General features: G+C 48.8%; 11 protein-coding genes across 11 annotated transcripts; 8 read left to right on the forward strand and 3 right to left on the reverse strand.

The window, feature by feature from the left end:
• Positions 1-394: 394 nt before the first annotated feature.
• On the forward strand, positions 395-2,546 carry FPRO_15438 (uncharacterized protein; the record flags this gene model as incomplete). Its single annotated transcript, XM_031220243.1, has 4 exons — positions 395-831; positions 881-1,424; positions 1,471-1,541; positions 1,589-2,546. 4 exons carry the CDS (start codon positions 395-397, stop codon positions 2,544-2,546), a joined length of 2,010 nt encoding a protein of 669 aa, XP_031085921.1.
• Positions 2,547-3,012: 466 nt separating this feature from the next.
• Positions 3,013-5,016, forward strand: FPRO_15437 (uncharacterized protein; the record flags this gene model as incomplete). Its single annotated transcript, XM_031220244.1, has 1 exon — positions 3,013-5,016. The coding sequence occupies one exon, from the start codon at positions 3,013-3,015 to the stop codon at positions 5,014-5,016; it is 2,004 nt and encodes a 667-aa protein (XP_031085922.1).
• A 937-nt stretch (positions 5,017-5,953) lies between these two features.
• Positions 5,954-6,511, forward strand: FPRO_15436 (uncharacterized protein; the record flags this gene model as incomplete). Its single annotated transcript, XM_031220245.1, has 1 exon — positions 5,954-6,511. The coding sequence occupies one exon, from the start codon at positions 5,954-5,956 to the stop codon at positions 6,509-6,511; it is 558 nt and encodes a 185-aa protein (XP_031085923.1).
• A 945-nt stretch (positions 6,512-7,456) lies between these two features.
• FPRO_15435 (uncharacterized protein) lies at positions 7,457-8,729 on the reverse strand (the record flags this gene model as incomplete). The annotated part of the gene is made up of 3 exons (XM_031220246.1): positions 7,457-8,139; positions 8,192-8,496; positions 8,572-8,729. 3 exons carry the CDS (start codon positions 8,727-8,729, stop codon positions 7,457-7,459), a joined length of 1,146 nt encoding a protein of 381 aa, XP_031085924.1.
• An 827-nt stretch (positions 8,730-9,556) lies between these two features.
• Positions 9,557-12,257, reverse strand: FPRO_15434 (uncharacterized protein; the record flags this gene model as incomplete). Its single annotated transcript, XM_031220247.1, has 3 exons — positions 9,557-11,352; positions 11,399-11,631; positions 11,683-12,257. 3 exons carry the CDS (start codon positions 12,255-12,257, stop codon positions 9,557-9,559), a joined length of 2,604 nt encoding a protein of 867 aa, XP_031085925.1.
• A 685-nt stretch (positions 12,258-12,942) lies between these two features.
• FPRO_15433 (uncharacterized protein) lies at positions 12,943-13,807 on the forward strand (the record flags this gene model as incomplete). Its single annotated transcript, XM_031220249.1, has 3 exons — positions 12,943-12,958; positions 13,007-13,381; positions 13,434-13,807. The coding sequence occupies 3 exons, from the start codon at positions 12,943-12,945 to the stop codon at positions 13,805-13,807; spliced, it is 765 nt and encodes a 254-aa protein (XP_031085926.1).
• A 101-nt stretch (positions 13,808-13,908) lies between these two features.
• On the reverse strand, positions 13,909-16,120 carry FPRO_15432 (uncharacterized protein; the record flags this gene model as incomplete). The annotated part of the gene is made up of 2 exons (XM_031220250.1): positions 13,909-15,993; positions 16,046-16,120. 2 exons carry the CDS (start codon positions 16,118-16,120, stop codon positions 13,909-13,911), a joined length of 2,160 nt encoding a protein of 719 aa, XP_031085927.1.
• A 586-nt stretch (positions 16,121-16,706) lies between these two features.
• Positions 16,707-17,975, forward strand: FPRO_15431 (putative hydroxyacylglutathione hydrolase; the record flags this gene model as incomplete). Its single annotated transcript, XM_031220251.1, has 10 exons — positions 16,707-16,731; positions 16,782-16,869; positions 16,920-16,991; positions 17,045-17,078; positions 17,132-17,345; positions 17,401-17,492; positions 17,547-17,681; positions 17,740-17,766; positions 17,815-17,897; positions 17,954-17,975. The coding sequence occupies 10 exons, from the start codon at positions 16,707-16,709 to the stop codon at positions 17,973-17,975; spliced, it is 792 nt and encodes a 263-aa protein (XP_031085928.1).
• A 383-nt stretch (positions 17,976-18,358) lies between these two features.
• On the forward strand, positions 18,359-19,734 carry FPRO_15430 (uncharacterized protein; the record flags this gene model as incomplete). The annotated part of the gene is made up of 3 exons (XM_031220252.1): positions 18,359-18,422; positions 18,473-19,052; positions 19,107-19,734. The coding sequence occupies 3 exons, from the start codon at positions 18,359-18,361 to the stop codon at positions 19,732-19,734; spliced, it is 1,272 nt and encodes a 423-aa protein (XP_031085929.1).
• Positions 19,735-20,251: 517 nt separating this feature from the next.
• On the forward strand, positions 20,252-22,592 carry FPRO_15429 (uncharacterized protein; the record flags this gene model as incomplete). The annotated part of the gene is made up of 5 exons (XM_031220253.1): positions 20,252-20,584; positions 20,631-20,730; positions 20,778-21,185; positions 21,235-21,322; positions 21,371-22,592. The coding sequence occupies 5 exons, from the start codon at positions 20,252-20,254 to the stop codon at positions 22,590-22,592; spliced, it is 2,151 nt and encodes a 716-aa protein (XP_031085930.1).
• A 910-nt stretch (positions 22,593-23,502) lies between these two features.
• FPRO_15428 (uncharacterized protein) lies at positions 23,503-25,515 on the forward strand (the record flags this gene model as incomplete). The annotated part of the gene is made up of 8 exons (XM_031220254.1): positions 23,503-23,663; positions 23,714-23,785; positions 23,841-23,850; positions 23,900-23,973; positions 24,020-24,641; positions 24,695-25,045; positions 25,103-25,164; positions 25,230-25,515. 8 exons carry the CDS (start codon positions 23,503-23,505, stop codon positions 25,513-25,515), a joined length of 1,638 nt encoding a protein of 545 aa, XP_031085931.1.
• Between the last annotated feature and the right edge of the window lie 114 nt (positions 25,516-25,629).

Genomic DNA, 25,629 nt, shown 5'->3' on the forward strand with positions numbered 1-25,629 from the left:
CAAAAGCTTCACGGTAAACGAAACGGTCGGCAGAGAATTCCAGGAGCATGGGTGGATTGAAAAGAGATTTTGGAGATTATTCATTTGTTTATGGTCAGCTCTAGCTTCTCAGATTAATACAAATAATCATTGCTTTGGTGAGACTCCATGGTCAGGTGGTTTGCTCATCAAGAACCCCTCCTTTTATGCAGGCGGCTGCGAGAGCAGGCGAATCAGAACACAACCTGGAAGACAAGTTGGCGATGAGAAAACATCCATCGAATGAGATCGCGATGCTGTGCACAGCCCCTCCAAGGCATTCTGCGCAGCCCGATTTCCCTATTTACCATCATCAAAGACATGCCACTCATCCTCCTCTTACAAGTTCTTCACATTAATACAATTCCAACACATCATGGACCCTGCCTCTCTTAGCTTCGGGATTGTATCCCTAGCGATGCAGCTAGTGCAGACAGCAAAGGCCGTCAAGGAATACATCGCAGCCTACAAGTCAGCGTCGCAAGAGCTCGAAAATCTCGCCGACAAGCTTGACGATATCGAGACTATTTGCTGCTCTTTGGAAATTGTTCTTTCGGATGGAACACAAAGCTTCAGCACGCTAGAAGTCAATCTGCTCAAGAAGTTGAATCGTATTATTCAGCAATGTCTATCTAAAGTCTCCGATATTCATAGCATTCTCGATACAATCTCAAGAATGCAGAAGAATACCCGCAATCCCTTAAAGACTACTGGAGCCCTATTTCTGCGCTATAAGGACCAGATCCGTCTTGCCACGAATGGACTGGACCGTTGCCTTTCCTCGCTTCAGCTGCATATGACGGCAAATATCCTGTAGAGTACACCCAGCCCGTGACCTGCAAACTTCCTTCTAATCCTCCAGGGCCGTGACTATGACGTCCCAAAAGGCTGTCAGAGGCCCTTTGCCAACCGCAACTACTTCGAATTCAACCCTCAGAGATCTACGAAAGGCACCAAGTATCAGAAGAAACCTCGGGCAATGCGACAAGCATCAAGCGCGTCGAAAAAGCCCAGAAACTGTCGTTGATACATGGAGACAAGCCTGGAACACAAAGGCGTTTGTGCAATGGACAAGAAAGACAACGAAGGAAGAAGTCTCGGTCAACACAAACTCGTCAATAATTCAGGATGATTCTATTTTCACGATAGGCTCTTCATTGCTGAGCCTCTACGTGCAACTATCGCTGCGACGTGGCAACCTCGCCCCGTTCTGTATCACTCTGCAGATACCACGAGTTATTTATATCCAGGAAGGCCAGTGCCAGATTGGCGAGAAAGTTGAATCCGCTTTTATGGATGATAACTTGAGTCAAATCAAGACATATTTTACTCAAGGTATTCTGACGCCTGCAACAGTCATTGCTTGGGATGAATATGACCCTGATAATGAAACTTCTCTTCTTGGTGTAAGTCATAAAGCATTATCTACTCAGTTCTCTAACGCTACGGCAGTTGGCGGCTTTGACAAAGTCACAGTCAATTCTCAAGTTTCTCGCAAACCAAACCTCTGATCTATCGAGCAGGTACGGTTAGCCATAGACAGATACGGACGGATATGCTAACGTTTTAGAAACCATATTGGCGGTGCAAGATATCTGTACGTTTTTAATGGCGAAGATGGTCCCAGATGCGTGCTGGAATACATCAAGATACGGCAAGACTCCATTTTAGCATCCGAGTTCCACATGATTCTGCGAGGTATTGTAGATCCCTACAATGCGCAAATATGCGTAGAAGCATGCAAGCCTCATTTCTCAAGTAACATGGTGGCTTTCAATACTGCGGTCTGGAGATACGCCATGAAACAGTTCAGGCACGACTCAACAGGAAGCATCGAGGGATGGGCAGGCCTTGTTGCAGACTGTGTCTCCAGAGGGTTGGACATCCACCAACAGCTTCGATGTGACACTGACTTCAGTGCCTTGAAAGATATCCTGTTCTACAATTGGGACAAGGGCGAGATACTGGATTATATGCATCTCTGGATAGACATTTTGGAGGAAGCTGGCATCAGCATCAAGGAATACCTCATGGTCGAGACGGAGTGCTGTTTCGCGACGTGGCGTGACACGCCATATTGGATAAACAAGAAAGTTGGTTCCTCGAACTACAGACGCGTATTATTCATCAAGGAGTCGAGAGGCAGACAATTTCCATTCTGGGCCCTTTCAATCCAGGATGAATGCCCAGTTAAGGAGCTGTTAACTGAACATGAACACTTTGTGACACCGCTCACAATGTACCCAGGAGGCTCGACACAAGCATTAATTGCGCAGCATGAAGCTTGGAAGAAATATCAGACCTTGAGTCTTTCGGACGGATCTGATAGATGTCTGAAGCGGTGGCCTTTCTGGCTTCCTCTTCGTCATTATAACGATTATAGTGAGGAAGAGGCAGAATGGGTGGATCGGGAATTGCAAGTGGCCAGAAAGCGATTTGACAGAAAGCAGAAGCGTAAGGAATCGAAGGTCGATAAGAAACAGAGCATGTCAATACCGGGAGCTTGGGTTGAGGATGTTCGAGTTTAAACATATGATCGAAATTGAAACTTTCGCAAATTTCCTCTCGACCGCAATGTGTGTGTCGCAAGACATTTCCCGATCGATGTTCGACGAATCTAAAGACAGTAGTATACAACTCAATTTCCGTTTCTTAGGAGTTTGTAGAATATTGTTATCCACAAAAGTGTGATAATGCAAGCACCTTTTAGACGTCAAAGAGTTGAATCCTTGCATCAGGGTAAGAGAATAATATAGTCAAAGAACAGTCCAAGTTTATCCTCAAATAACCTCAGATACCCTACACCATTCCGACTACTGCAGGGATGCAGCTGATCATGTACCCACGTATTGGGAGGCAGGATTGTGATTGGCAGCCGACGACGCGTCTCGTGGCTAGCGGCGCTGACGTCGTCATCCTTGACACCAGAAATCTCATCCATGTCCAATCGACTGCATCCCCTAAACCCGAAATGTCCTTTCAGCGGCCCAAAGAATGGCCACAAAACGTGTCCTTCGAGGCAGCCACACACCAGAAGATGAACCCAGCATCATCTCGTCACTCCTACAGATACAAAAATGCAGGATCCCGCAGCAAAAGATGATATGGATCGTCGAGAACCTCGAATGTCTCGGCCGACGACAATCCAAAAAGAGAAAGCTTACTCGAGATGAGAATGAAGAGTCCGAGACACCTTATTGGTTCAGAAAAATTGTCAATGGATTCACAGACAGTAATTTTGTTGCGCTTTCGTACACCTGGGACGCTTCCGAGCATGAGACGCAGAATCTCAAGGCAGACGGCCACAAAATCGAGACAAGGGATGGGCAAGAAGCTTGGCGCTCCTCAGTACGAAATTCGGTGCTTGAACGGATCACCAAGTACATGCAGTGTCATGACGTACCGCTTCTGTGGATTGATCGACATAGTATCCCGCAGAAGAAATGCAAGCAGCCAGCATGCACGCATACTGAGTGCCGACAAAAGAGACACGCTCTCGATGCAATGGATCGCGTTTACTCGCTAAGCGATCATCCTGTCGCGCTACTCGGCCGCCCGATCCAAGATGAGGATGAGATGAGGACCCTCTCTTCGATAATAAAAGGTGCCCTTGTCAAGTACCACGAGGGCGGGTTCGCGCTGTCTAAGAACGCAGAGTATAGTCAAGCTCGTAAGATGCTATGCCTGATATACGAAATCACTCGCGACAAATGGTGGACGAGAGCGTGGACGTTCCAAGAGAACTACAGAGCTGGTCTCAAGATGACCGTCCTGATCCATCACAGCGCCGATTTCGAAGACACAAAACGGTTGATACTCAGCGGCAAGAAACCGATGTTTGGTGTAGTACCGGGCGAGTTGAGTGTCCAGTCTGCTAGGTTCTCAGAAAGCGCTACTAAATTTTGTCTTGGTTTTCGCCGACATCACTTTGTGACGAGTGAGGATGACGAAATGATTGATCACATACTGGCTACGGCTGGCAAGTACACCATATTGCTGTCACCTTCAAGCTCCATGTCTGGAACGATTGTTTCAGATGTTCGAAAACGAGGCGTCACTGAGCCATGGGATTGTCTGGCCATCATCGCCAACTGCTGCCAATACGCGACACGTCTCAACAGTACGCGGCTTCAAGACAGCGGTGTGAACTTAGACCTCGCGATACTGGCCCTTCGTCTTGTAAATGGCGAGATACTCAAGAATGATGAGCCACCTGTGTCACAACATGAGCCAATGGTTGAGCAGATCAATGGCCTTTTCTTTGACGACTTTAGAGCTCCCGAGGGTGCTAAAAGGTTGACTTTCAACAAGAGCTGTCGCTTCGTTGATGTCAACTTCACCAGAACTGGTATAGTTACAAGAGGCCATCTCTGGAAGCTAGACGATACTCTTCGAGCGCCGCGGTCATCGCCACGCTTATCACAGGCAGTTCAGAAAGGTGAACAGCAATTATCAGATTACGAGCGCACACGGCTGAGACAGCTAGTCGAGCTTGTCAAGGCAAAGAAAGGACGCAAAGACGCGGAGATAGTGGATGACATGAAGGACTTCCTTGATGAAGATGCCTTTGTTGTAAATGAGGATAAGTCTTTCAGCCTGCGGTATCGAAGGCTCATGGCGAAGGAGGTCGTCAGAGCCATGGACGCAGATCAACCTTTAACACTGGGCTACATATGCGACCCATCTGGAGAGGCTACAACAGCCCGCGCGGTATTCATCCGCAATCGAAATCTCGATGAGTCAGATGAACTGTTTAGTCAACATGAGGATGATCTCACACATGTCTTCACCTCGCTCTGGTCGGAAGATCAGCCCGATGAAGAATACCTGGCAAATGACCTAGACCATCACGTGTCCCTCGGAGTTCGTCTATCAGATGATGGAGACAACGGACCATTGCGTTTGTATACAAAAGAGTGGGTTCTTGGGTTATGCTTCTTTGTCGGTGCTCCGACTTACGAGGCTATATTCCCGTGGCCCAGACCATTATCGCAGTAGCGGATGAGGACGGGGACTTGGACTGGAGGCTGTAACAACACTGTAACACTAGGGACGAAAAGTAATTCTAGTCAGGAGAGCGTCTTTTCGGTAGGACCATGGAAAGCATCTAGGTGGCGCTTCTGGAAAGGCAGGAAAATTAGTGATCATGGTCAAAGTGGCGAAATTATTTAGGTAAACTGAGTGTATCTTTGGCCTTCACTTCTTGCAGTCGACAAGACCAAAGTTCCTTTCGAGTCCTAAACTCACAACAATTCATGACCCTCACAGCCGAGTCCAAGACATTTTCAAGCTTCTCTCCGCAGCTGAGCGGAATACCGACGATTTCTTCAACATCATTGGAGCTGTCAAAGACCAAGGCGTAGGGCTGAGCTTGGCATTGAGGCCAAGCCAACAATCTTCTCCGCAGGTTTTCCAAAAATGGCGAACGTCTTCTCCACTCCCGCAGGTCATTCATCAATAAATGCAAGCCATAGCTCTCAGCTCCGAGTCGAAGCTCCGTCAAAGACCGGACCACGTGCCACTTTCGCCAAACCATACTCAACGCTGATTGGTCTGGCGCACGCCAAAATGTCATCGCGCCGCGATGTTTGGACGCCTCGAGGGAGAAGAGGCTTCTGGAGGGAAAGGCTGAGCAGGGAGGCTGGGCTGTATTGATTAAGCTTATTCTCTTTTAGGTGTTGCTAGGCTGCGAGGGATGCTATTTTGAGGTTTGCTAGGCTAATTGAGTTTGTCGCGAGGCAGAGCAGGACATGCTGTGTATTGTAAGTGTGATGAGCTGAAGATTGATGCATGAAGCCATCGTGTATAAGAAGAGGTAGTATGTCCTCGTCAATCGAGTCTTCTCATCATCTCAAACACACTCTCAATCTAGACATCTAAATAACAATCACATCTCTTCAAATCTTCCATCATCAAATCTACCTTCGCCTTCAAAATGCTTGCTCAAACCATCTTCTCCATCCTCGCCATCGCCACTACTGGCCTCGCTGCTCCTGTCGAGCCCCGTAACGACGACTACTTTACCCCAGCTGAAATCCACACCTACAACATCAACAACGGAGCAATCTACGACACAGACGAAGGCCGCGTTACCAAAGCCCCCACCAACGGCGGTAACGACATCACAACCCTCCTCACATTCAAGTACCCCGAAGCAGCCAGGGGCAAGAAATGCCAATTCGCTTTCTACCTCGCCCCTGGTGAGAATGTCATTGGTAGCAAGAAGCTTGATCTCTACTCCAGCCTTGCACCCGCTCCTGGACCTCGTGCCGGCTGGGGTCCTGGTAACCAGCGCAATGTCCACCTGGGACGCATGGATGTCAAGGTTGGCGGTTTCGCGACCTGGGAGGCTACTTATGGTCCGTACATGACCCAGAAGACGGATTGTAAGAAGCCTGGTACTGTCGAGGGGCTTGAGCTTGTTGGTGTCTACGATCTTGATGCCATCTACTGGAACCCGGCCAAGTCTGGCCCTCGTATTGTTATCAGCTAGAGCGGTGGGGCGCTAGTCTTTGTCGGTGCTTCAGTTCGTCTGTATATATTCTTTAACGCTAGACGGTAGCGTGTCTGCTTTTTCGGTTTTGTGAGTTATTTTGGGATTGGAACTTTGTATGCAAATCACAATATCAGTACACTTCTCTTATCATTACCCAAAACCGCTTTTGAATGCCAGATGTAATCAGCTACAGAAACCAAAATGCTTTGCTATACGACAACTGCAGTAAACGACCAGATACAGCAATCGCCGAGATCAGGTTAGGTTGCCCAGCCGGTAACCGAGGTGCAGTCATCCTTCTTCCTTCCGGAGGAATATGACCCTTTTCTGACCTTTTCTGACACCGTTTTGACTCGTAATCATCGTCGTAATCACTTACAGCATTCCAATCCTATAAACTCCTTCAACTCATGTGAACATCACTTGGCATTGTTTAATCTCATATATCCGTACCAATACAAACCTGCTGACATTCTCCACAGAACTCAGCCCTCGCGTGTCCACAATATGATCTGACGCAGGGACAAGGACAAGGGGCTGTCGTACAAAACGGTCAGACACTTCAGAGCGGAAATGGTGCCGGCTGAGTGGAGAATCATGGCGTTTCGGCCCGTGGAAACTTGCAGTCAGAGGCTTTGATTTGCCAACGTCTGGTTCTAATTTCATCATGTCAGCGGCTGCCTCTCCCTGACGGGTAAACATGTGACAGGGGGGGTTGATGGAGACGAGCCTTACGAGGTAACGTTAACTCAGGGACGATTTTACGGTTCGACCATACAGATGAAAGCTTGTCTTCGCCCTCCTGGGCTGAATCTGAAGAATGCAATCGTCGTGACATGACCCCAGGTTATGCACTTGTCGTCTGTCACTCCAAAAGAATCGCGTGGTTTGTAGAAAACGTTTCTCGTATTAAAAGTCTATCTATATGCATGCAACTAACGCTTAAAAGACTAAATGGTTGAGCGGGTACGTATGTCGACTCGCATCTAAGAAATTGTCTCGTATCTCATTGTGAAATCCTGCATGTAACCGACTGACGAAGGCCTCCAGAATCAGTCGTTGGAGATCCTTTGCAGGGTCATCCTTGCGGAACCAATGGTGACGGATGAAGACTCCGCCACAAGTCTTATCTCCAATGTACGGAGCGCCATTCCCGTCCATGCATGGTATCGTGCCAATGTCTTGGGACTGGTTATAGCTGTATCGTACGTAATTGGAGAACGCGGCTTGCTCGTGTGCCCAGTCGTTTGCCCATCGCGCACAGCCCTTGTATTTCTTCTCGCCTGGACAATGCTCCCAGTCGTCGAAGAGTTCTTGTGTTCGGTTGCTCTGCTGGGCGATCATGAAGCCTGTGTTCTGCATGACCTTGCCCTTTTCGTCGCGGTTTCGTGGAGAATCGGGATCGTTTGCTAGCGCAAGAAGGGTCTTGTCCGTGATGTTCCATAGCTTCATCAACCATTCGAATGGGACCTGGGGGTACATGAATTCTGCGTCGGCGTCGAGGAAAACAACGAAATCGTGGGACTTTAGCGCTTCTCGGATCATTGGGACCTTGACCCATGTCTGATGTCGCTTAGGATAATCGGGAGCTCGGACAAATTTGTAGTCATAGCCATGAATCATCGCTGAAGTCTGTTAGCCGAGCATCCTTCTCCGCGCTGCGAAACAAGAACATACCATAGAGATAATGGTTCATAATTCCACCAGTTCGTCCCTTCATTTCCTTGTAGTCCAGCGCCGAGTCATTCATCACAGCGCCAGGTCCCTTGTCCAATCGAGTGTCAACATCCAAAATGAGGAGCTTCTTGCCCAATGGCTTCGCCCAGTTCTCGTTCTCCTTGGGCACTTCATAGAGGTACCCCTCATCTGTATAAAAGCTTGTCGCATTGATGTCGAGAAGAAATGGCTTCCATAGATCATGCATTAAATTCGACGTGTGCGACGCGAGCTTCACTTGATGCGGGTTTGATCTCCGTGTTGTTCTGCGAGCGGATTGTTATTAGCGACATTTCGCTGGAATGCTAGGCGACATTTTAGCCACTGGCGTGGCGACGTACCGGTACGACAAAAGACTGGGAGGTTCAAAATAAAATCCCCAAGTGTGTGTTATCAATCCAAAGATCACCAGAATGCCCATGGCCAAAAGGACGCCCTTCTGTCTGCTTGCGCGTGGCATCAGCAGCTTGGCCATATGTGTGAGGTTTGCGGTCTTCATCTCGGGGGCGAGATTGTTCTTCGTACGTGTCACCTCGCTTGGAAATAGACAAATTTCATGAGGTTAAAGAAAAAAGAGAGAATTCGGACAATTCCGCTTTTGACTTTTGGTGGACGAAGGGGATTACCAATTTAAGCCCTGGTTGAAGAACGCCTGATGTTTAAAAAAAGACACGGCGAGACGAGAGGAAGAGGAGGAGGGGAGGGGAGAGGGAATAAAAAAAAAGGAGATGTAAGTTCAGCCCAACGAGCTTTTTTAGTGTTTTTTTTACGAGGGAGTCAAATTACATTTATTCTCGTATTTCTGTTGGTCCCAAATAGACGGGAAAACCGGCAACGCTTAGGCCTGAAGGAGCAGAGTCTCGAAGCTCTCACGCTACGAGACAATGAGAGATCCCTGCAACCGAGGCGGGGCCCGCGGACTGTTTCGGTAGATTTATTGGATGCGTCGTACGGCTTTAGCGTATGGCATTTCACAGACGCGTCACTAGTGAACAGCTAAGCCTTTTCTCATCCCAACGCCCGGGGCATGATGTGATTCAAGCCTTTTGCCCTCGAGCTAGGGCGCCGTCAGGGCCGTCTAGAGCCAAGTCCAGGGGGTGCCACTCCGTAAATAACGCTCGGTATCACCCGTGTCCTATCGGAACCGCTGTCGAGGGCATGTGCACCGCTTTTATGGGAAGCTCGAAGCGTGACTCAGCGAGATCTGAGTCTGGCATTGACAGGATAAATTTGTTTAGTTTATCAGGGACCTGAGCAATCCCTGTTTACTGCAGTTACCATATCTCGGCCCCGGCACTTGGAGCTTCTCTATCGAGGCTAGTCCCTTTATTCGTACAGCCTCCTCCTATTCAAGTGCACCCACTTTCTCGATTTTACGCTCCCTTCAATCACGCTCGTATCCTGCCCTTTGGCCGATGACACTGCCCTCACGGCTAAATACCCAGTTTCATCTTCAGGGCGCACATCCACGAGCTCAAGCCTCATATTCTTTAAACATCTTGCTCTTTCAGGTCCGTCGAGATGTGATCCACCTGCCGGAAGCGGCACAAATGGATTGTCTCTGGTTAGGGTACTAGCGAAACCGAGAACGTCAGGGCCTTGGATCAGAATCTCGATAATGAGGCCGCAAATGGCAAGAATTTGCAGCACCATTGTTGTGAATAGCAACAGACCGACCCAGATGCGTTGCGCGCTGTAAACATCAATCGTGGTTATTCTTGTACCCATGGTGGTGTTCATGAAGGAGTCTTTGTAGGTCTGACCCGTCTCCAGGCCATTCATGTTGTGCAATGGGATTGTGCTGTATGAGACGTTGGTATGACCTCCAGGATTCAATCCGGCGTCCCAATATGTATTGAAAGCAGTCGTCATTCGCCTGGAAAACACGTATGGAAACTTGGCGAGATCTTCTTTCGTCCACGGCAATTGACTGGTGAATTCATACGGATTCTCATCTTTCATCAGATACATCTCCGATGGCGACGGCTGAACTCCGTCCTTGTCACCGGAAGCTTGCGCCCAAGCATACAGAGCGTAACTCAACTCTTTGAGACGTAAATCGCTTCGCGTGACCGATGGTGGGAACAGAGAGGTTCCAGTCTGGTTCTCAGTAGAAAGCCGCCGTTGCTGTCGTGGTTCGCAGGTCGTCGCTGGGTCTCCAGGTCCGCAATGAATGGTTGTTTCGACCTTGATTTCGTGAGTGGCACACTTTACGACGTAAAGTTGAGAGCCGCGCATTTGTTTGACGTATATGAACTGATAGGGCGAGTTAATGTCATCTTCTTCCCCATCTGCGTTGAACCACGACTGCGGCAGGATGTTGAAGGCAGAGAAGCTGGGGTATTTGTAGAACAAATCGACTATATTTGTTTGATTCTGCGTCAACTTTCCTCGTAACGGGTCGAAACTGTCGACGAAATCGCAACCGACGTGGAAATATGAGGTTGATATTGTAAAGTTGAACTTGGTAGGCTCGTTGGGCCTGACGAGGCCTTGGATCTTGATACCCAGCAACGAAGCATAAGAGGCTTTGCCCGAGACCAAGTCAGATTTCTTCACATCGTAGAGATCGTATGAGCCATTGTCAAGTCTATCCTGCGATAACTGGGGAATTTTCGGCAACCCCCAGATATCCCTCGGCGATGCTTTCTGCTTCGAAGACGACAGCAAACTCGCAGCGTACGTTGCGCCAACGCTATGTCGGTAGTCAATCCATCTCGAGTGGGACACTTGATATGCTGGATCAGCGTAGTAAACCGTTCCATTCGATACTAAGTCGAACTTTGCATCTTGGAGAAGTCTCGATGAGCTCTGTCCACCCAAGGGGGAGAGAAGCCAGGAAGCGAGAATTATAATGCCAATAACGGCATTTGTCCGTATTACGAAAATTCGCTCAATGGCGGTAGCCAAGTTCTGACTGCCGATCAACTGTTCTAGAACAGGGAGGTTTACACCGCCGCGGCTTTCAAGGCACCATCGGCCGAATACCCGGTAGAACCTCCCGACTAAGGCAGCAAATAAGATGGGGTACAACGACGGACTGAGTACCGTTAGTTGCAAGACCGTTTTGCCGTAGTCGGAATGAGGTTGGTTATCAAGACGGATCGCCGTGATAGCCAGGGCTTTTCCCGGTTAGTTTGTCCCTTCAGATCCAGGGACATGTCTTACCAATGAAGCAGAGGGGCGTGAATGTGAGAAGAACGCTGAAGATCCAACCAAACACCGTTGGTGCGTCCCAATGCTCTAACGTCTTTGGGCCGCCATGCCAGTTATCTCGTATTCTGGTATGTGGTATCGTCTCTTCCATCTGCGAATACGCGATATCGTCACTTGAGTCGTGGGCCAGAAACGGGGCATGTGCAGTATCTGCTTGTTCATGTTTTGGTGAAGTTGAAGACGGCCTGGACAATTATCAGCATGAATTTCGCCAAATATCAATCGGTTGCCTATACCAATAATGCCGTATAAGTCCCAGAACGAGCAGACTTGCAGCTAGAAAACCCGCACAGATTCCTATAACAGTCGCAGGTCCAACTTCGTGCTTACCACGATCCCAATTAATATTGGAAAAATCAGGTGCCTCAAAAGTGCTATTCACTTCTACCCCAGGCCTCAAATCCGAAGCTGTATTATTCTGCACACGATATGGCTCGAGAAATAATTTTCGCCATCCTTCTAGCGCTGGTAATTGCGCCGGGATTAACTGGCTCTGGGGACAGCCTCTCGCGCAAGGATCAACACCACAGCATCCCAAGAAATGCGGCATTGACAAATCGCATCTATAAAAAGATGCATTGTGAAGAGCGCCGCATTCAAGACCTAATTTGTATGCTGTTCGCCCTGGGCTGTAGCTCATCGGTCGTAGGTCTGTTTGCGGGCAGATTCCAGACCCGTCGGCGCATGGATCCGAGTTGCAGCATCCGACAAACTCTAAGTTAGTCGAAGGTTTCTTGCAGACGTAGAAGTTTCCCCCGCTGAAACACCTGATCATGTAGTAGTCCGTGATAGCGGTGTAATTCACTTCCATCTTGACTGCAAGGGCATGAAGCGCACTGAATTATGCAGAAGAAATTAGAATCCAGATGAGAAAGAGACGAGGACCTAATGAGGACAGAGAGCTATTATTAAATCATGCTGCTCTGACGGAAACGCCACAGAGGCAGTAAACGCTGGAGTCTAGACTGTTTTCATGCTCATCCTCAGCCAGCCATCCATCGTTGATTGGAAGATCATAATTCAACACCAGTAAGCTTCGCGCTATCCATTTCAGCTCAAGCCACGTCGGAAAAGGACGACTGCCCTCAGGGAGCAAGAAAACAGCAGACCTTGCTGCGGGGTATCAAAATAAACTTAGCAAAAGTCATCCTAAATTTAGGCTATTTTACCTAAGTCTTTTTGTCATTTAGGATCGAGATCCTGCGTTTTCTTTCGTCCCCTAGCACGGAAACTGTCACTTATGCCTAGCTGTGCCACGTCCGCTTTGAAACGGATGTTGGTTCAAGGTATTTTATCCTCAATGAACTCAGCCGCTTGCCATGTCTCACTGGCGTCAGCATGCTCCGGCGCCGTGGCTATTTAAGCATAATTGCTGGACTAGGACGCCCTGCAGGCTAGGCAGCTTCCATCTCCCCGATGTCAAAAGGAGGTCGCCCTGTCGTAGGACAACTGAGACATTGGATCAAGACGCGTCATCGCTTATTTGGTATCGTCACATGCAAGTCAAGAAGGGTAAGTCTTGCAATGACAGCTACAATCCTCAGACTAATCACTACTCAGGTGTCAACGCCCATAACCATCAGCATCTCTTCCTTCTCCGTATCAACCCCAGCATCGACGGACACGAGAACACGGTCCATATGGTTGATGCCGTACCTTCGGATGCCCCGGTTGGCAGCCCAGACAACCTCTACGGCAACGCCTTTTATGCTAAGCGCACTCGACTCGAGACGACAGGCCAGGCTATAACTGACTATAACGGTGCTACATCTCGCTCCTGGGATATTGTCAATGAGAACAAGCTCAACTCTGAGAGTGGCAAGCCTGTCTCATATAAGCTTGTGAGCCGAGATGTGCCGAACCTGATGCCCAAGGAGGGCTCTCTTGTATGGAAGAGAGCCTTCTTTGCTCGTCATGCTGTTCATGTGACCAAGTGTAAGACATCACCCATCCTTACGTATCTATGCATCATGCTAACCAATTTAAGATGCGGATGATGAGCTCTGGGCCGCTGGCAACCACGTTGCTCAGACATCCGGTGAGCCTTCCAGAGGCCTCGGGACTTGGATTGGTGACGGTACCAAGAGCGTCGCTAATACTGATATCGTCCTATGGCACACGTTTGGTATCACGCATTTCCCCGCTCCAGAGGATTTCCCAGTCATGCCCGCTGAGCCGATTACACTCCTGCTCAGACCCCGTCACTTCTTCACCTGCAACCCTGTCATGGACGTGCCTCCTTCTTACTCAGTCACTCCCAGTGAAGTGGCTGCTAAGAAGGCTGGATTTGATACCACTGATAAAGTTAGCAAGCTGGCGGCTATGAGTGATTCGTCGTGCTGCAAGCCACCGAAGCTGTAACGTATTAGGAATATTGAAGCAAGGGTTTTGTGCGCTATGTAGGATTACTTGGTTTCGAATGTAAACTACAGTCATTCATTAAAAATACATATTGGACTACACTACCCCCAGTTCGACTTCAAATTCCGACTATCCATCACATCTATCCAATGCGTCGCATACTTCGCACACTGTTCCGTGTCATAGGCTTGCCAGATAGCTTTGGTCAAGTCTTGCGCTACTACCACTGGCTTTGGTGGTAGGACGGTCTTGAGCGTGTCCAGACGATTGTGAAGAAATTGCCTGGCAGCCATGATTCCCGCATTTGCATCTGGATCTGGCTCTGATTCAGACTCCTCTGGCAGGTCATCGTGAAGGCCAGCGAAGTCAAGGTAATTTATCATGTCGCAATCCTCCAGACTGGCATCTTGACTAAAGGGAATGTCTTTTGGAGTAGCGGCCTTGACTTCAATGTGTTTTCGCCTTAGTCCAGTGCTGGCTGAGACGCAGAGCAATGGCTGGGTCATCTTGCTACCCGAGTCTGTAGGTAATAGTTTGAGTATGCCTACCAGGTTCAAAGCGATCGGGGTGATCCAGTTATCCCATAAAATTTGAGCATCTTTCGCTTGGGACTCATCCAGCGCGTGTCGTCTTACGATGAGTTCTGGAAAGGTCTGGTACAATTGTAACAGGGTTGATTGGCGGTAGGCTTCGGCAACGTTGAAGAGGTGCTGGTTAGGCGACTTCTTGTCATTGGTCTCTCCAATTGTCTCGCGAAATTCCACGTCCAGATCGCAAGTCTGCTTCTCCACCACGGCGGCTTCTTCAATGAGCTGCATGGCGGCGCTGATGTTGGCTGATGCAAACATATCTTGTGGTTTCCGAATCTTGCGTCTAAATTTGTGACAAAGTTTCATTGCCCGCATGAACAGTTTATAGCTGTCGCTTGAGACTCCTGTCCATGGGTGCGGAACTTGTTCGGCTGGGTCTGCCGTCACAGGCGCAGTGACAGGAACAGCTTCCTCGACGTCGCCCAATTCTTCCATCTTCTGTAGGCTTTTACAGCTCGATGTCACCATCGACAGTAGCATTTCGCAGTAGAGCCAACTCTTATTGAAGAAGCATAGCAATCGACGTTGTTCTTCAGATAATGCGTGCTTGTTTTTGTTAACAGCATGAAGGATTGCTTTTGCTTCGCAGAGAAATGGCAGTCCCAGCTGAGTGGCATTGAGCCAGCAGATGCTGGTTCCAATTCCCATCAGAGAGAACAACAGACTTGCAGGTACTGTATTGAAGAGTTGATGGGACTTAACGGTGTGTAAGTCAGCTCTCATAATCTCGGCCGCCGCCTTCATGTTGGTTATCGATGTTTGTCGCATCATTGGCACTTTAGCTGACAAGTGGGCGGCCGACATAGCCTGCAGACTGAGATAAACGAGTTCACAGTTGGACCATAATGCAGCAGCAATTGTGCGGTTAAGGTTGACATCGGAATCGTAATTGGACCAGAGAGAACAGACATGGCGAAACCAGTATTCGATGAGGACAGATGGCGTATAGGTGATTGCATTTGGTGTCATTTCGAAGGTCAGCCTACCAGGGTCGACTGTCGGTAAGGGCATGTTGAAGTCAAAGGTCATATTGTCAACTGGAATAGAGAGGGTTTCTGGAGCCGAAACTAGGTCGTTAACGCTATGAACAGAGCCTAAGAAATCGTCTCCCCACTGCAAGGGCGATACGGAGGACGTCATGTTTGATAGAGAGTACGCGTCGTGGTTTTCGCTGTCGGTGCCACTAAAAGTATGACTTGTTTCCTCGTTTTCATGTTCCAGTTGATGTGAGAAGAAATCGCCGTCTGCAGACATTGGGAACAAGGGTGACACAATGCCGTTGAGATGAAAGACCGACGCGCTCGCGGCTGGGTCAAAATTAATAGGAATAATCGCTGCTGCCGAATTTATGGAGTCTCTACCAGCCACGAGTGCATTCTCTGATCTATATGAGGCCTGGGAATGCGTGTCTGATTGAGCTTCCGTGGACCGTGCCGAGGGTGAATCCTCTGTTCGAGACTGACGGGGTCGCGATTGAGGCTGTCGAGTGCGCTTCTCATGCTTGGTAGACCAACGAACATCCAAACGGTATCCACCGCATTTCTGGCCACGTGCAGCGCATGACTTGCAGGTCGGTTTTCCTTCGTCACATTTCGCCTATAAATGGATGAGTACAAATTGAGAGTAAGGGGATAGTTCCGATGCCTACATGTTTTGACCTGCACGTTACGCAACCGCCCCTGGAGCGAGCGACTCGGCCCTGACTGGGCTGATGAGGAGGCATTTGCTACGAAGAGCAACAATAAAAATAACGAGTTACTCAATAGTTTATCTTGGTGACTTGTGGTAATGATGAATATGATAATAAATACTGTTACAGCGTGGCTACTGTTGGTTTCTGTCAGTTCAAGTCCAAGATAACGATCGGTAGAAGTTGAGATTCAGCGCATTTACCCCGCAAAATGCCAGGCTCACCCTGTGACCGATTACCTAACAGTGCCTGTTATACCGGATGAAGATAAGTGTTTCAGGGGTCGTGCCTCTAAAGATTAGCGGTTGGCCGCGCTGACACCTAAAGTTCAGTAGTGGCTGATAAGCCTAGAACACCAATCACGTTTGGCTCAATCGCTCACATCCTGGCCCGGCACTGACGGGGGCGGAAGTGCGTCGCCTCGCACTAAACTCCTCTGTAAAAATTTCCTCTTTTGTTCTAATTACCTTACCTCGGCTGAATGGATGCAATTTCGTCACAAGCTCAACAGGAGGGGCATAGATATAGAGACTACAAATGACTTGGACCACTAAACTATCGGTTGCAGATAACATCGTCGCCTGCATCCCTTATCTTATCAACCCAAAAGCTTTGCAACATGTTTATTCAGCCGATCCCTATGTGTACGTGACCGCCAAACCATTGTCTGCTACTTCTCGCTGATTCCGAGCAGGGTGGGGAAGCAACGACAACTGGGCTTATCTGGTTGTCGACGATGAGAGTCGCGACGCTCTGATTATAGACCCTGCGAATCCTGAAGAGTAAGCACTTGATCTGGATTTACTTACTACTCAACTGACAAAGTCTTGAGGGTCATTCCGGTTCTCATTGCAGCTATTCAGTCGAACAAACTCAATCTTGTCGCTGTGATAAACACTCATCAGTCAGTCATCCAGCCAACGTTGCTTAATAGTGCTTCTCTCTAATATCATCCAGTCATTGGGATCACGCTGGTGGTAACGAAGAGATTGTATGTGTCGTATAGTGTCTCGTTGGACCTTGGGGACTAACGAGAAGACTTAGCTAGCTGCACTAGGTAACCCCAAACTTGACATTATCGGAGGCAAGGACTGTGAAGGAGTCACGAAAACTCCAGGTCATGGTGAGACATTCAAGCTTAGGAACATCACGATAACTAGTATACATACGCCTTGTCATACGCAGGATAGCATCTGTTTCTTCTTCCAAGATGGGGATCAAAAGGCAGTTTTTACAGGCGACACCTTGTTCACTGGCGGTTAGTTGCTCAAACTATCTGGGAAAGACATAGTTTGCTTACAGATACACGACAGGGTGTGGGAGGTTCTTTGAGGGGACTGCAGAGGAGATGCACGTGGCACTGAACAAGCATCTTGCATCACTTCCAGACGATACGGTCGTATTTGTAAGTTACCCGATTCAGTGTTAACTTTACATAGGAATTAGACTGACGACATAGCCTGGCCATGAGTATACTCGAAGCAATGCCAAGTTCGCGATCTCTGTATTACAGAGTAAACCAGTGCAGCAGCTTCTGAGCTTCTCTGACGCAAACCCCGTCACAGTGGGCAAGTACACGATAGGACACGAAAAGGTCGCGCAGAAGTCCCATGGGTTTGGTTACGAGCACTTGACTGATATTTTTTGTTTAGCAACATAATGTGTTCATGAGACTGGATGTAGGCCCTCATATCAGCAAAGTTGAGAATCCTGCACTAACCAAATAGGACCCCGACATCCAAAGGGCGACTGGAGAGACAGACCCAGTCAGCGTCATGGAGAAACTTAGGGAGATGAAAAATGAGTACAAGTGAGTAGTCATGATCCGACACTAGATGCTAGGGTAGTTTTGCTTACAATTGCCAGAGAACCTGAGCCGAAGTTGTGATGTATGAGATCTCATTGGTAGTATTGACAGTTTGAATCAGATCATTGAGCATTGGCCTTTTGGTCCTCGGTCCAAATTAGCAATACATCTTAACAAAGTGAATGGGGTTATTATTAGCTACCTGCGTATTCCAACAACTCCTCTTTTGCTGTGCACACTTCCGATGGTATGATCTGCACGTTATATATCTCGTCATAATTTCATCGAGACTCTCAATCTACCCTGGGAGCCTTGGAAACAAATGCTGGATTATGTAAACCGCATTGGCAGGATAAAGCACGTGCACCGTCAGCTCTCCATCAACATATGTAACGCTGCAGGCAACAATCGTCATCTTCTTTTCTTTTTCCTCCTCCATCATCACATTTCGCTAAGGAGCAACAATGGATAATTCTCCAGAGAGAGGACGGGCCCCAGACCCAGATCAGCCAGAAATGCAGGGAGCAGGTTCGTCGCTGTGCAATTCTTGTCCTCCGCCTGACGCGATCAGGCTGGAGCAGAAACACTGAGACAGATAGAAGAAGCAGAACAATATCCCTCACCACACCAGTGGTCTGATTATTACCACATAGACATTCCGTCCACGCCAACCTCTCCCACATTTTCACCAATGTCGCCATCGTATTGGTGGCCTGATGAAGCTGACGATTCCCTGCCTCATTGGAGAGACCATGTGGACGAGATGATGTTGTTGCCTAATCCACGGCCTCGTGCCCTCACACCGCCAGGGTTCCAGGATGAAGATCCTAGCGAAATGATTGAGAGGCCTGTTCCGCTGTTCCAAAAGTCTCCATGGTTCAAGCTTCCTCCCAACATTCGACGGGACATTCTGCGACTGGCCTTTGGCGATCGTCGTCTTCACATGAGCTTATATTTTAGACAAAAACATACATCTGATGACGAGAAGGTTGATTCTTGGCAATGGTTCGGCGGCATTTGCCATCGGGGGAAGATGAAACTTAGGCTTCAAGGCATACCTGGGGGCCAGCAAAGGTTTTGGGAAGATGATTGTAAGCATGGGAATATGGAGCTTGGGGAAACTGGTATGATGAGCTGGCTGCTCTCATGTCGGCAGAAGTACGTAATCGAAAGCAGAGCACAGCTTAAGAGAATACTGGCTGAGCTTTGCAGTTATGCTGAGATGATTGACCTTCTGTACTCGAGCAACACGATTGCCATGTCTGGCGAAGCAATGATATCGCATATCGGGCAGTTGGTGCTCCCTCAGTGGCTTGCTGCAGTCACTTCTCTCGAAATCAGATGGCCTCTTCAGAGAGAAAATGAAGCTTTTGCTGGACACCACGACGAGCACACAAACGCTATACGCAGGCTGGTCCATCCATACCACCTAAATGTTGATCATCTGAGCGTTGTGCTGAATACACTGTCAAGCACAAGCTTCCCCAACCTTCAGAGACTTTGCATATCGTTTGAGAAGGAGTACAATGAGCATCGTCTCTCCAACCCTGAGGTGCACGATATAATTGTCAACAGGCTGATGCAGTTTGTCAAGAGCAGACCCAAGTTCAAAGAGTGCACCTTTGCGCTTCCAAGGAGAGTTTTCGATACTATCACTAAAGATGTTCGGTCTGAGGATCCGGATGCGCCTGGGCCTTCAAGGCCCTGTAAACAGGTCTGGTGCGATTCCGACGGGAACATGCATGTCATGCATGCCCCCTTCGCTAACAGCTATCCCGCTCCTCCGCCTTATTTGGATAACAGAGAAGATTTTGGCTTCTGGATGTCAAGAATAGACTGATTAGATAGGGTCGGTTCTATGGGAAGACGTCTGGAGCAGGCCAGCCATGATGTCCTAAATTTGTGTAACTTGATCGCGGGATTCGAGTCCAACACCAATAGAGTACACCAGAGGGTATTCCAGGACACGAGAATGGACCGAACGAGAATGACCATTTGGTTCTACGATATCATTTGGTGGATTGCCCTGTGTGACGGCCAGTCCTGTTTTGCTCACTGCTCGTAGCCTATTCCGTATCGCCCCTCTTTTCTAGTTGCTTCTCACTCGCCCTGCATCAAAAGACAGGGTCCAACAACCAAACAACTGAGACATAGCAAGCCTCACCTAATGGAAAAACATTATTGCACCTGTTTTCGTTATTCCGTCTCCGCAGCCTCCTTTTCGACCCTTACACAGCGTGGATCCCTACCATATCGGGGTTAGCCGTCGATCGCAGATCACTAAACATAAACTAGATAAACCCAAGATCTGATGCCCCGCCCTCTGTTCTGCACATCCGACTTATCGCTACATCACCATGCCCGATGATTCTCGGACGTCCTCTCTAGAGGCTATCGCCCAACCAGAAGCCCTCCTACGCTCCGCCTGCACAGAGTGTCATCGACGAAAGCAGAAATGCAACCGTCAATGGCCCTGTAACAACTGTCAGAAGCGAAAAGTCGCCGACCAATGCCGTTTCAGGGATGATTTTAAGGCTGACTCCGGTGATGATGCTTGGTCCGCCTCTGTTGAGGTCAAGAGAAAGAGGGATCTAGCGGGACAGGATGACGACAGTGATTCAGATGTTGGTGACGTTTTGGAAGCGATCGGATACAGTCGTCTTCATTTGTTGACAAAGCTTGATCATGACGTAAGTCTTCCCTCCTCGTTGTCGCGTCCTTGCTCACGCCGCGCAGTCAGGAAGTACAAAGCCTTCTGAGCAGTACAGACTTGACCCAAAGACCAGCGCTCAATTGAAGCGTGCTTTGGACGTGTTACCTCCGAGACACGTCGTTGGTAAGACCGCCAATACTATCGCGTGATTATTATCTTACGGTTAGCAGATTGCTTAGTCCAGAGCTTTCTTGACGTGGTCAACTTTTACTACTACATCGTCTACCCGCCCTACTTCAGCAAAGAGTACGCCCGCTGGTGGGATGACTACACCAAAGGTCGAACTTGTGGCGTCCAGTGGACATGCTTGCTGCTCATGGTCTGCGCTTGTTCCGTGCAGCATGTCGATGGCCAACTCCGGGCCAAGATCGAAAGTGATGTTGGTGAATCTGTCAAGGAACTGACGCAGAAGTATCACGATGCTGCTCGAGAGCTTCACAGCGCCATTCCTGTTGGCCACGGGCATGTTTACACAGTCCAGTACCTACTACATTCGTGCTACTGGTTCAAGGCTGAGGCACGATTTGCAGAGTGCTGGCAGGTATTGGGCGCTGTTGTGCGAGAAGCGCAGATGATTGGTCAGTTGATAGTTATTGACTGAGTAGCGTATTGCTAATTATTGTCCAGATCTTCATAAAAAGCCCGAAGGCCAACTGTCAGGGTTCGAGCTGGAGATGAAGAGACGACTATGGTGTATCGTTGACTCCTGGGACTGGTAGGTGCTGCCTACAACCTGAACTCCATGCATGCTAATTGGCCACAGGCTTGTTTCGTCACTATTGGCTCGTCCAATGCTCATAGACCGTGCGGAATGCGACGTAGGCCTTCCAAGTCTTACCCTCGAAGACTACCCAGCCTCGCCCATGCTGCATCTCAAGCTTCAGTCAGAACTTGTCAGCCTCATATTCAAACGCTTTGGTCCACCGAAGATTCTGACTGAGCCTGATGAGATTCGAGACTATCAGGCCATTTTGGAAGGCTTCATGAAGAACTTTCCGCCTGAGTATGCTCTGGATCACCCCAATACCCCTGCTAACCAGGATCTGCCGTGGATTGCCCTGCATCGTCACTACATGCATACTTGCACCCTCTCCATTGCTCTTGGCCCTTTCAGAGGCTACATGGCCAAGTCGATGAAGAGGTCAACGGCACCTCCTGTTGATCTCGAGTTCCGAGAGACAGGCATTGACTATGCCCTACGTCTCATGGAAGCTGTACATCGTTTCTTCGAGTACGTCTGGACCAGAGACACAACCTTCCACTTTGTGCCATTCTGTATCTTCGACACAGCAGCGCTCCTCTGCTCAGTCATCATTCACGCTGAAGACGGCATCGTGCCACGTCGCGAGGAAGTCATCGGCTCAATTGCTCGAGCCTTTGCGACACTGAAGAAGCTGCGCACCGCTACCAACACAGCCAAAGCTCCTTATGACGTGTTACGACGGCTGATTAAGAAACTGCCGTCGACCGCCGGGATGCAGGCTACTGATGCTCATAAGAAGCGTCGATTCGATCAACCACCTCGGGGCAATGGCGCTATCCCTGTTCCTGCAGCCGCCAGACTTCCAAGCTCTCAGCTGGCCCAAATCGCACCAGCTCCGGCACAGGTGTTGACTCAACCTACGCAGCATGCTTTGCCCGTTGCTCAATACCAACCATATAGCAATGTGCCCCCAGTGGTTCCTGGCAGAATGCAGGCTGGTCAGCAGCCTTTGATGCCGTTTCCTCAGGATATTCAGGATCATCGGTTCCAGAACTACACGTATCCTCAGCAGATGAATCCCGCTGCACCAAATGGGCAGCCCTGGCCTGGTGATGTTACCAGTAGCATGCAGAGCTTCACTGATGGGCAGCCCCAGTTCGAGATGGGATGGCAGACAATCTCTGAGGCTGAGCTGGGTGATCTTGCTATGCTGTGGAATTGGCAGAGTCTGAACTTGGGATTCACCACTAATCCTATCTACCAAAATCAGGAACAAACCTGAAGATAGTCTTTCTTATTATTTGCCATTGACGCAATTTTGGTCGCTCCTTTAAAGGATATTTGGGTCATGTTATAAGGGTCTGAGTTAGGTCTTATGGGCTCTATGGGACCTTGGTGTAATCAAACTTTCCTTTAACTTGGCAATGCTATCAAAAGTTCTTATTCAGGATATCCTTTCCAAGGGTAGATGCTTGACTGTACTCATACCCTAGATCACCGCTTGGTCCTCGTAGCGTCATTCCGGAAGTCTCAAATACAGTATTGGTTGGGTAGAGTCTGTCTAGGGAGTTCATGTGCCAGGAAGCCATTGTGCCAGCTCAAGTTCGTGGAGATAGCCACGTGTAATACTCCACATGTCATTCATATCCTAGGCCAATAGGTGATGCTGCTTTCAGGCTGGCCTGCACCAGGATCTTGGGGAAAATACCATTCGGAATGCTTTGGCTTGGTCCGTAATCTCCACCACCTTTCTTTGCGTAATGTTTCAGCGTTCAGCCAGCCCCCAATAACCTTGGCATTGCCCCAGGAGCCTTCTTCTGGAGAACTTTATATAAATGCCTAGAGTTGCCTGGACGATAGGATGAATCGGATTCACTTGCAAAGAGAATACGATATGTGTTTCTCAACAGTCTCACCTTTCGCTATAACGTCCTTTGAAGTACGCATGCGGTGGAGTCTTCAGATATGTGACAACCCTTACCCCTCAATCACATTTTCAGCTGGGCGTAAAAGTATTGATATGCTCTAACTTCTTGAAGAACTCTACTTGAGAAGAAGTCCAGCGGGTTCCCATAGTTTAGATCTATAAGAAGGCTGTTCTCAATCTCACAAAGGACAATCATCAGCCCTTCAGACTTCCCCAAAATAGCTACAACCTTTCTGTCACTCTTTTTAGTCACTCTTTTGCAATCATGGTCCACAAGCCTACTCCGAGTCCTAGCTCTGCTAGTGACACCTTTCATTTGGAAAAGACCGATGTTCTCATTGTTGGCTCTGGCCCAATCGGTGCCACCTTCGCTCATGCCCTCGTCAAAAAGGGCATCAAGGTCACCATGATTGATATCGGCCAGCAGTAAGTTCTTGCATGAACGGATATATGCGCAGCTGCTCACTGTGAGAAAGGGAAACTCGCCGTGTCGGCGATCATAAGAAGAATAGCGTTGCAGTTCAGAAGGATATCAGCTTGTTCACGAAGTGAGTCTTTCCAGTCCAACACCCTTTAATCTTCAAAGTCTAATCCCGGATCTAGCACTGTTAAGGTATGGCAACCCAAAAGTCGTGTGGGGTTTTAACTTATATCGTGTGTAGGGAGAGCTGCACCCACTGTCGGTGCCAACCAATTCCGCAAGGCCTGTCATTGAGCCAGCATCCTGGTCTCGCAGGTAGGTAACATCCTCTTCTTGATAGGGCTTACACTAACCTGAAAAGACCTACTGACTCAGCCTATGTCCTCAATGGTCAGAACCCGGAGCAGAAGGCCTATGGTAACCTACCTGCCGCAGCCGCAACTCGTGTTGTTGGCGGTATGGGATCTCACTGGACATGCTGCACCCCTCGACAGCACAAGGGGATTGAACGGTCTGACCTTTTCAGCGACAGTGAGTGGAACGCTCTCTACAGTCGGGCTGAGAAGCTCTTCAAGAAGACCGACGACGCCTTTGATGATTCTGTTCGCCAGAGGCTCGTCAAGCGCGTCCTTACGGAGGCCTATCCCGATCGTGAGATGAAGAGCATGCCGTTGGCCTGCAAACGCAAACAAGGTAACAAAGAGTACGTTGAGTGGTCTTGCACTGCTACCATTCTTGGTGAGCTGTCTAAGCCAGAGTACTTTTATAAGGGCGAAGAACGACTGTTCGACATCAGGCCCAACACCCAGTGCGACAGGCTTGAAGTGGATGCCCTGGGCCAGATTCACTACGCCGTGATCAACGACCTTGAAAACAACAAAGAGTACTACATCGAGGCCAAGAAGTACGTCGTCTGTGCCGGTGCCGTTCTTACTCCGGGTATCTTGTACAAGTCTAAGTTGAAGGGCAAGCTGCCTATGCTGGTAGGGTTACTCATCGAACAAACACCACAACTTAGTCTGACAGAGATCTTCAGGGCCATTACTTGACTGAGCAGCCTATGGCGTTTTGTCAGGTTGTCCTTGATAGGACTCTAGTCAACAGCGTCCGGGACGAAGAGGTCGTCAAAGCTCACGTTGCAGCACATGAGAATGACCCGCTTCCTTTTCCCTTCAACGATCCTGACCCTCAGGTTTATTTCCCGGTATCCGAGAAATATCCTTGGCATACTCAGATTCATCGTGATGCCTTTGGCTATGGCGAAGTCCCGTCAAACATCGATCAACGCCTCGTTGTCGATCTTCGCTGGTTTGGCTACATGAAACCTGAATATGAGAACTGTGTCACATTCTCTACCGAGACCAAAGATCAGTTTGGAATGCCTCAGGTATGTGGAACCAAAATTTGTCATACATATCATGTCTGAGCTGACATTCTGAAACAGCCAATCTTCAACTTCATCTTGGATGAGGAAGCGGAAGAGCGCTGCAAGCGAATGATTACAGAGTAAGTCCCTGCGTCGCACAAATGTACAGTACAATGCTAACCTGTGTCCTCTTTTCCTCTGTCAGCATGATCGATGTCGCTAGAAAGCTTGGCGGCTTCCTTCCTTGTGCTGAGCCCAAGTACCTCGCTCCTGGATCTGCTCTCCATATCTGCGGCACATACCGCGCGGGCAGCACTTCAGCTGATAGTGTTGTCAACAAAAACGGCAAGGCTTGGGGCGTTGATAACCTTGTTCTTGGAGGATGCGGTGTCATTCCTACCCAGAATGCTTGCAATCCTACCCTCACTGCTGCTTGTTTCGCTCTTGCAGCCGCCGACAAGATCATTGAAGATCTTCACGTCGACCAGTGACGGATCAATCATGGATCATATACATGCTGTCTCATTTGTCACATTCCTTTTGTGTAACTGCGACTAGAAGCCTGCTGGGCTGATCTTACCTTTCTACTTTTCAATCTTTGAGCC

The sequence above is a fragment of the Fusarium proliferatum genome, assembly GCF_900067095.1.
Source record: "Fusarium proliferatum ET1 genome assembly, contig: FPRO_scaffold009, whole genome shotgun sequence".
NCBI classification, from domain to species: Eukaryota; Fungi; Ascomycota; class Sordariomycetes; order Hypocreales; family Nectriaceae; genus Fusarium; species Fusarium proliferatum.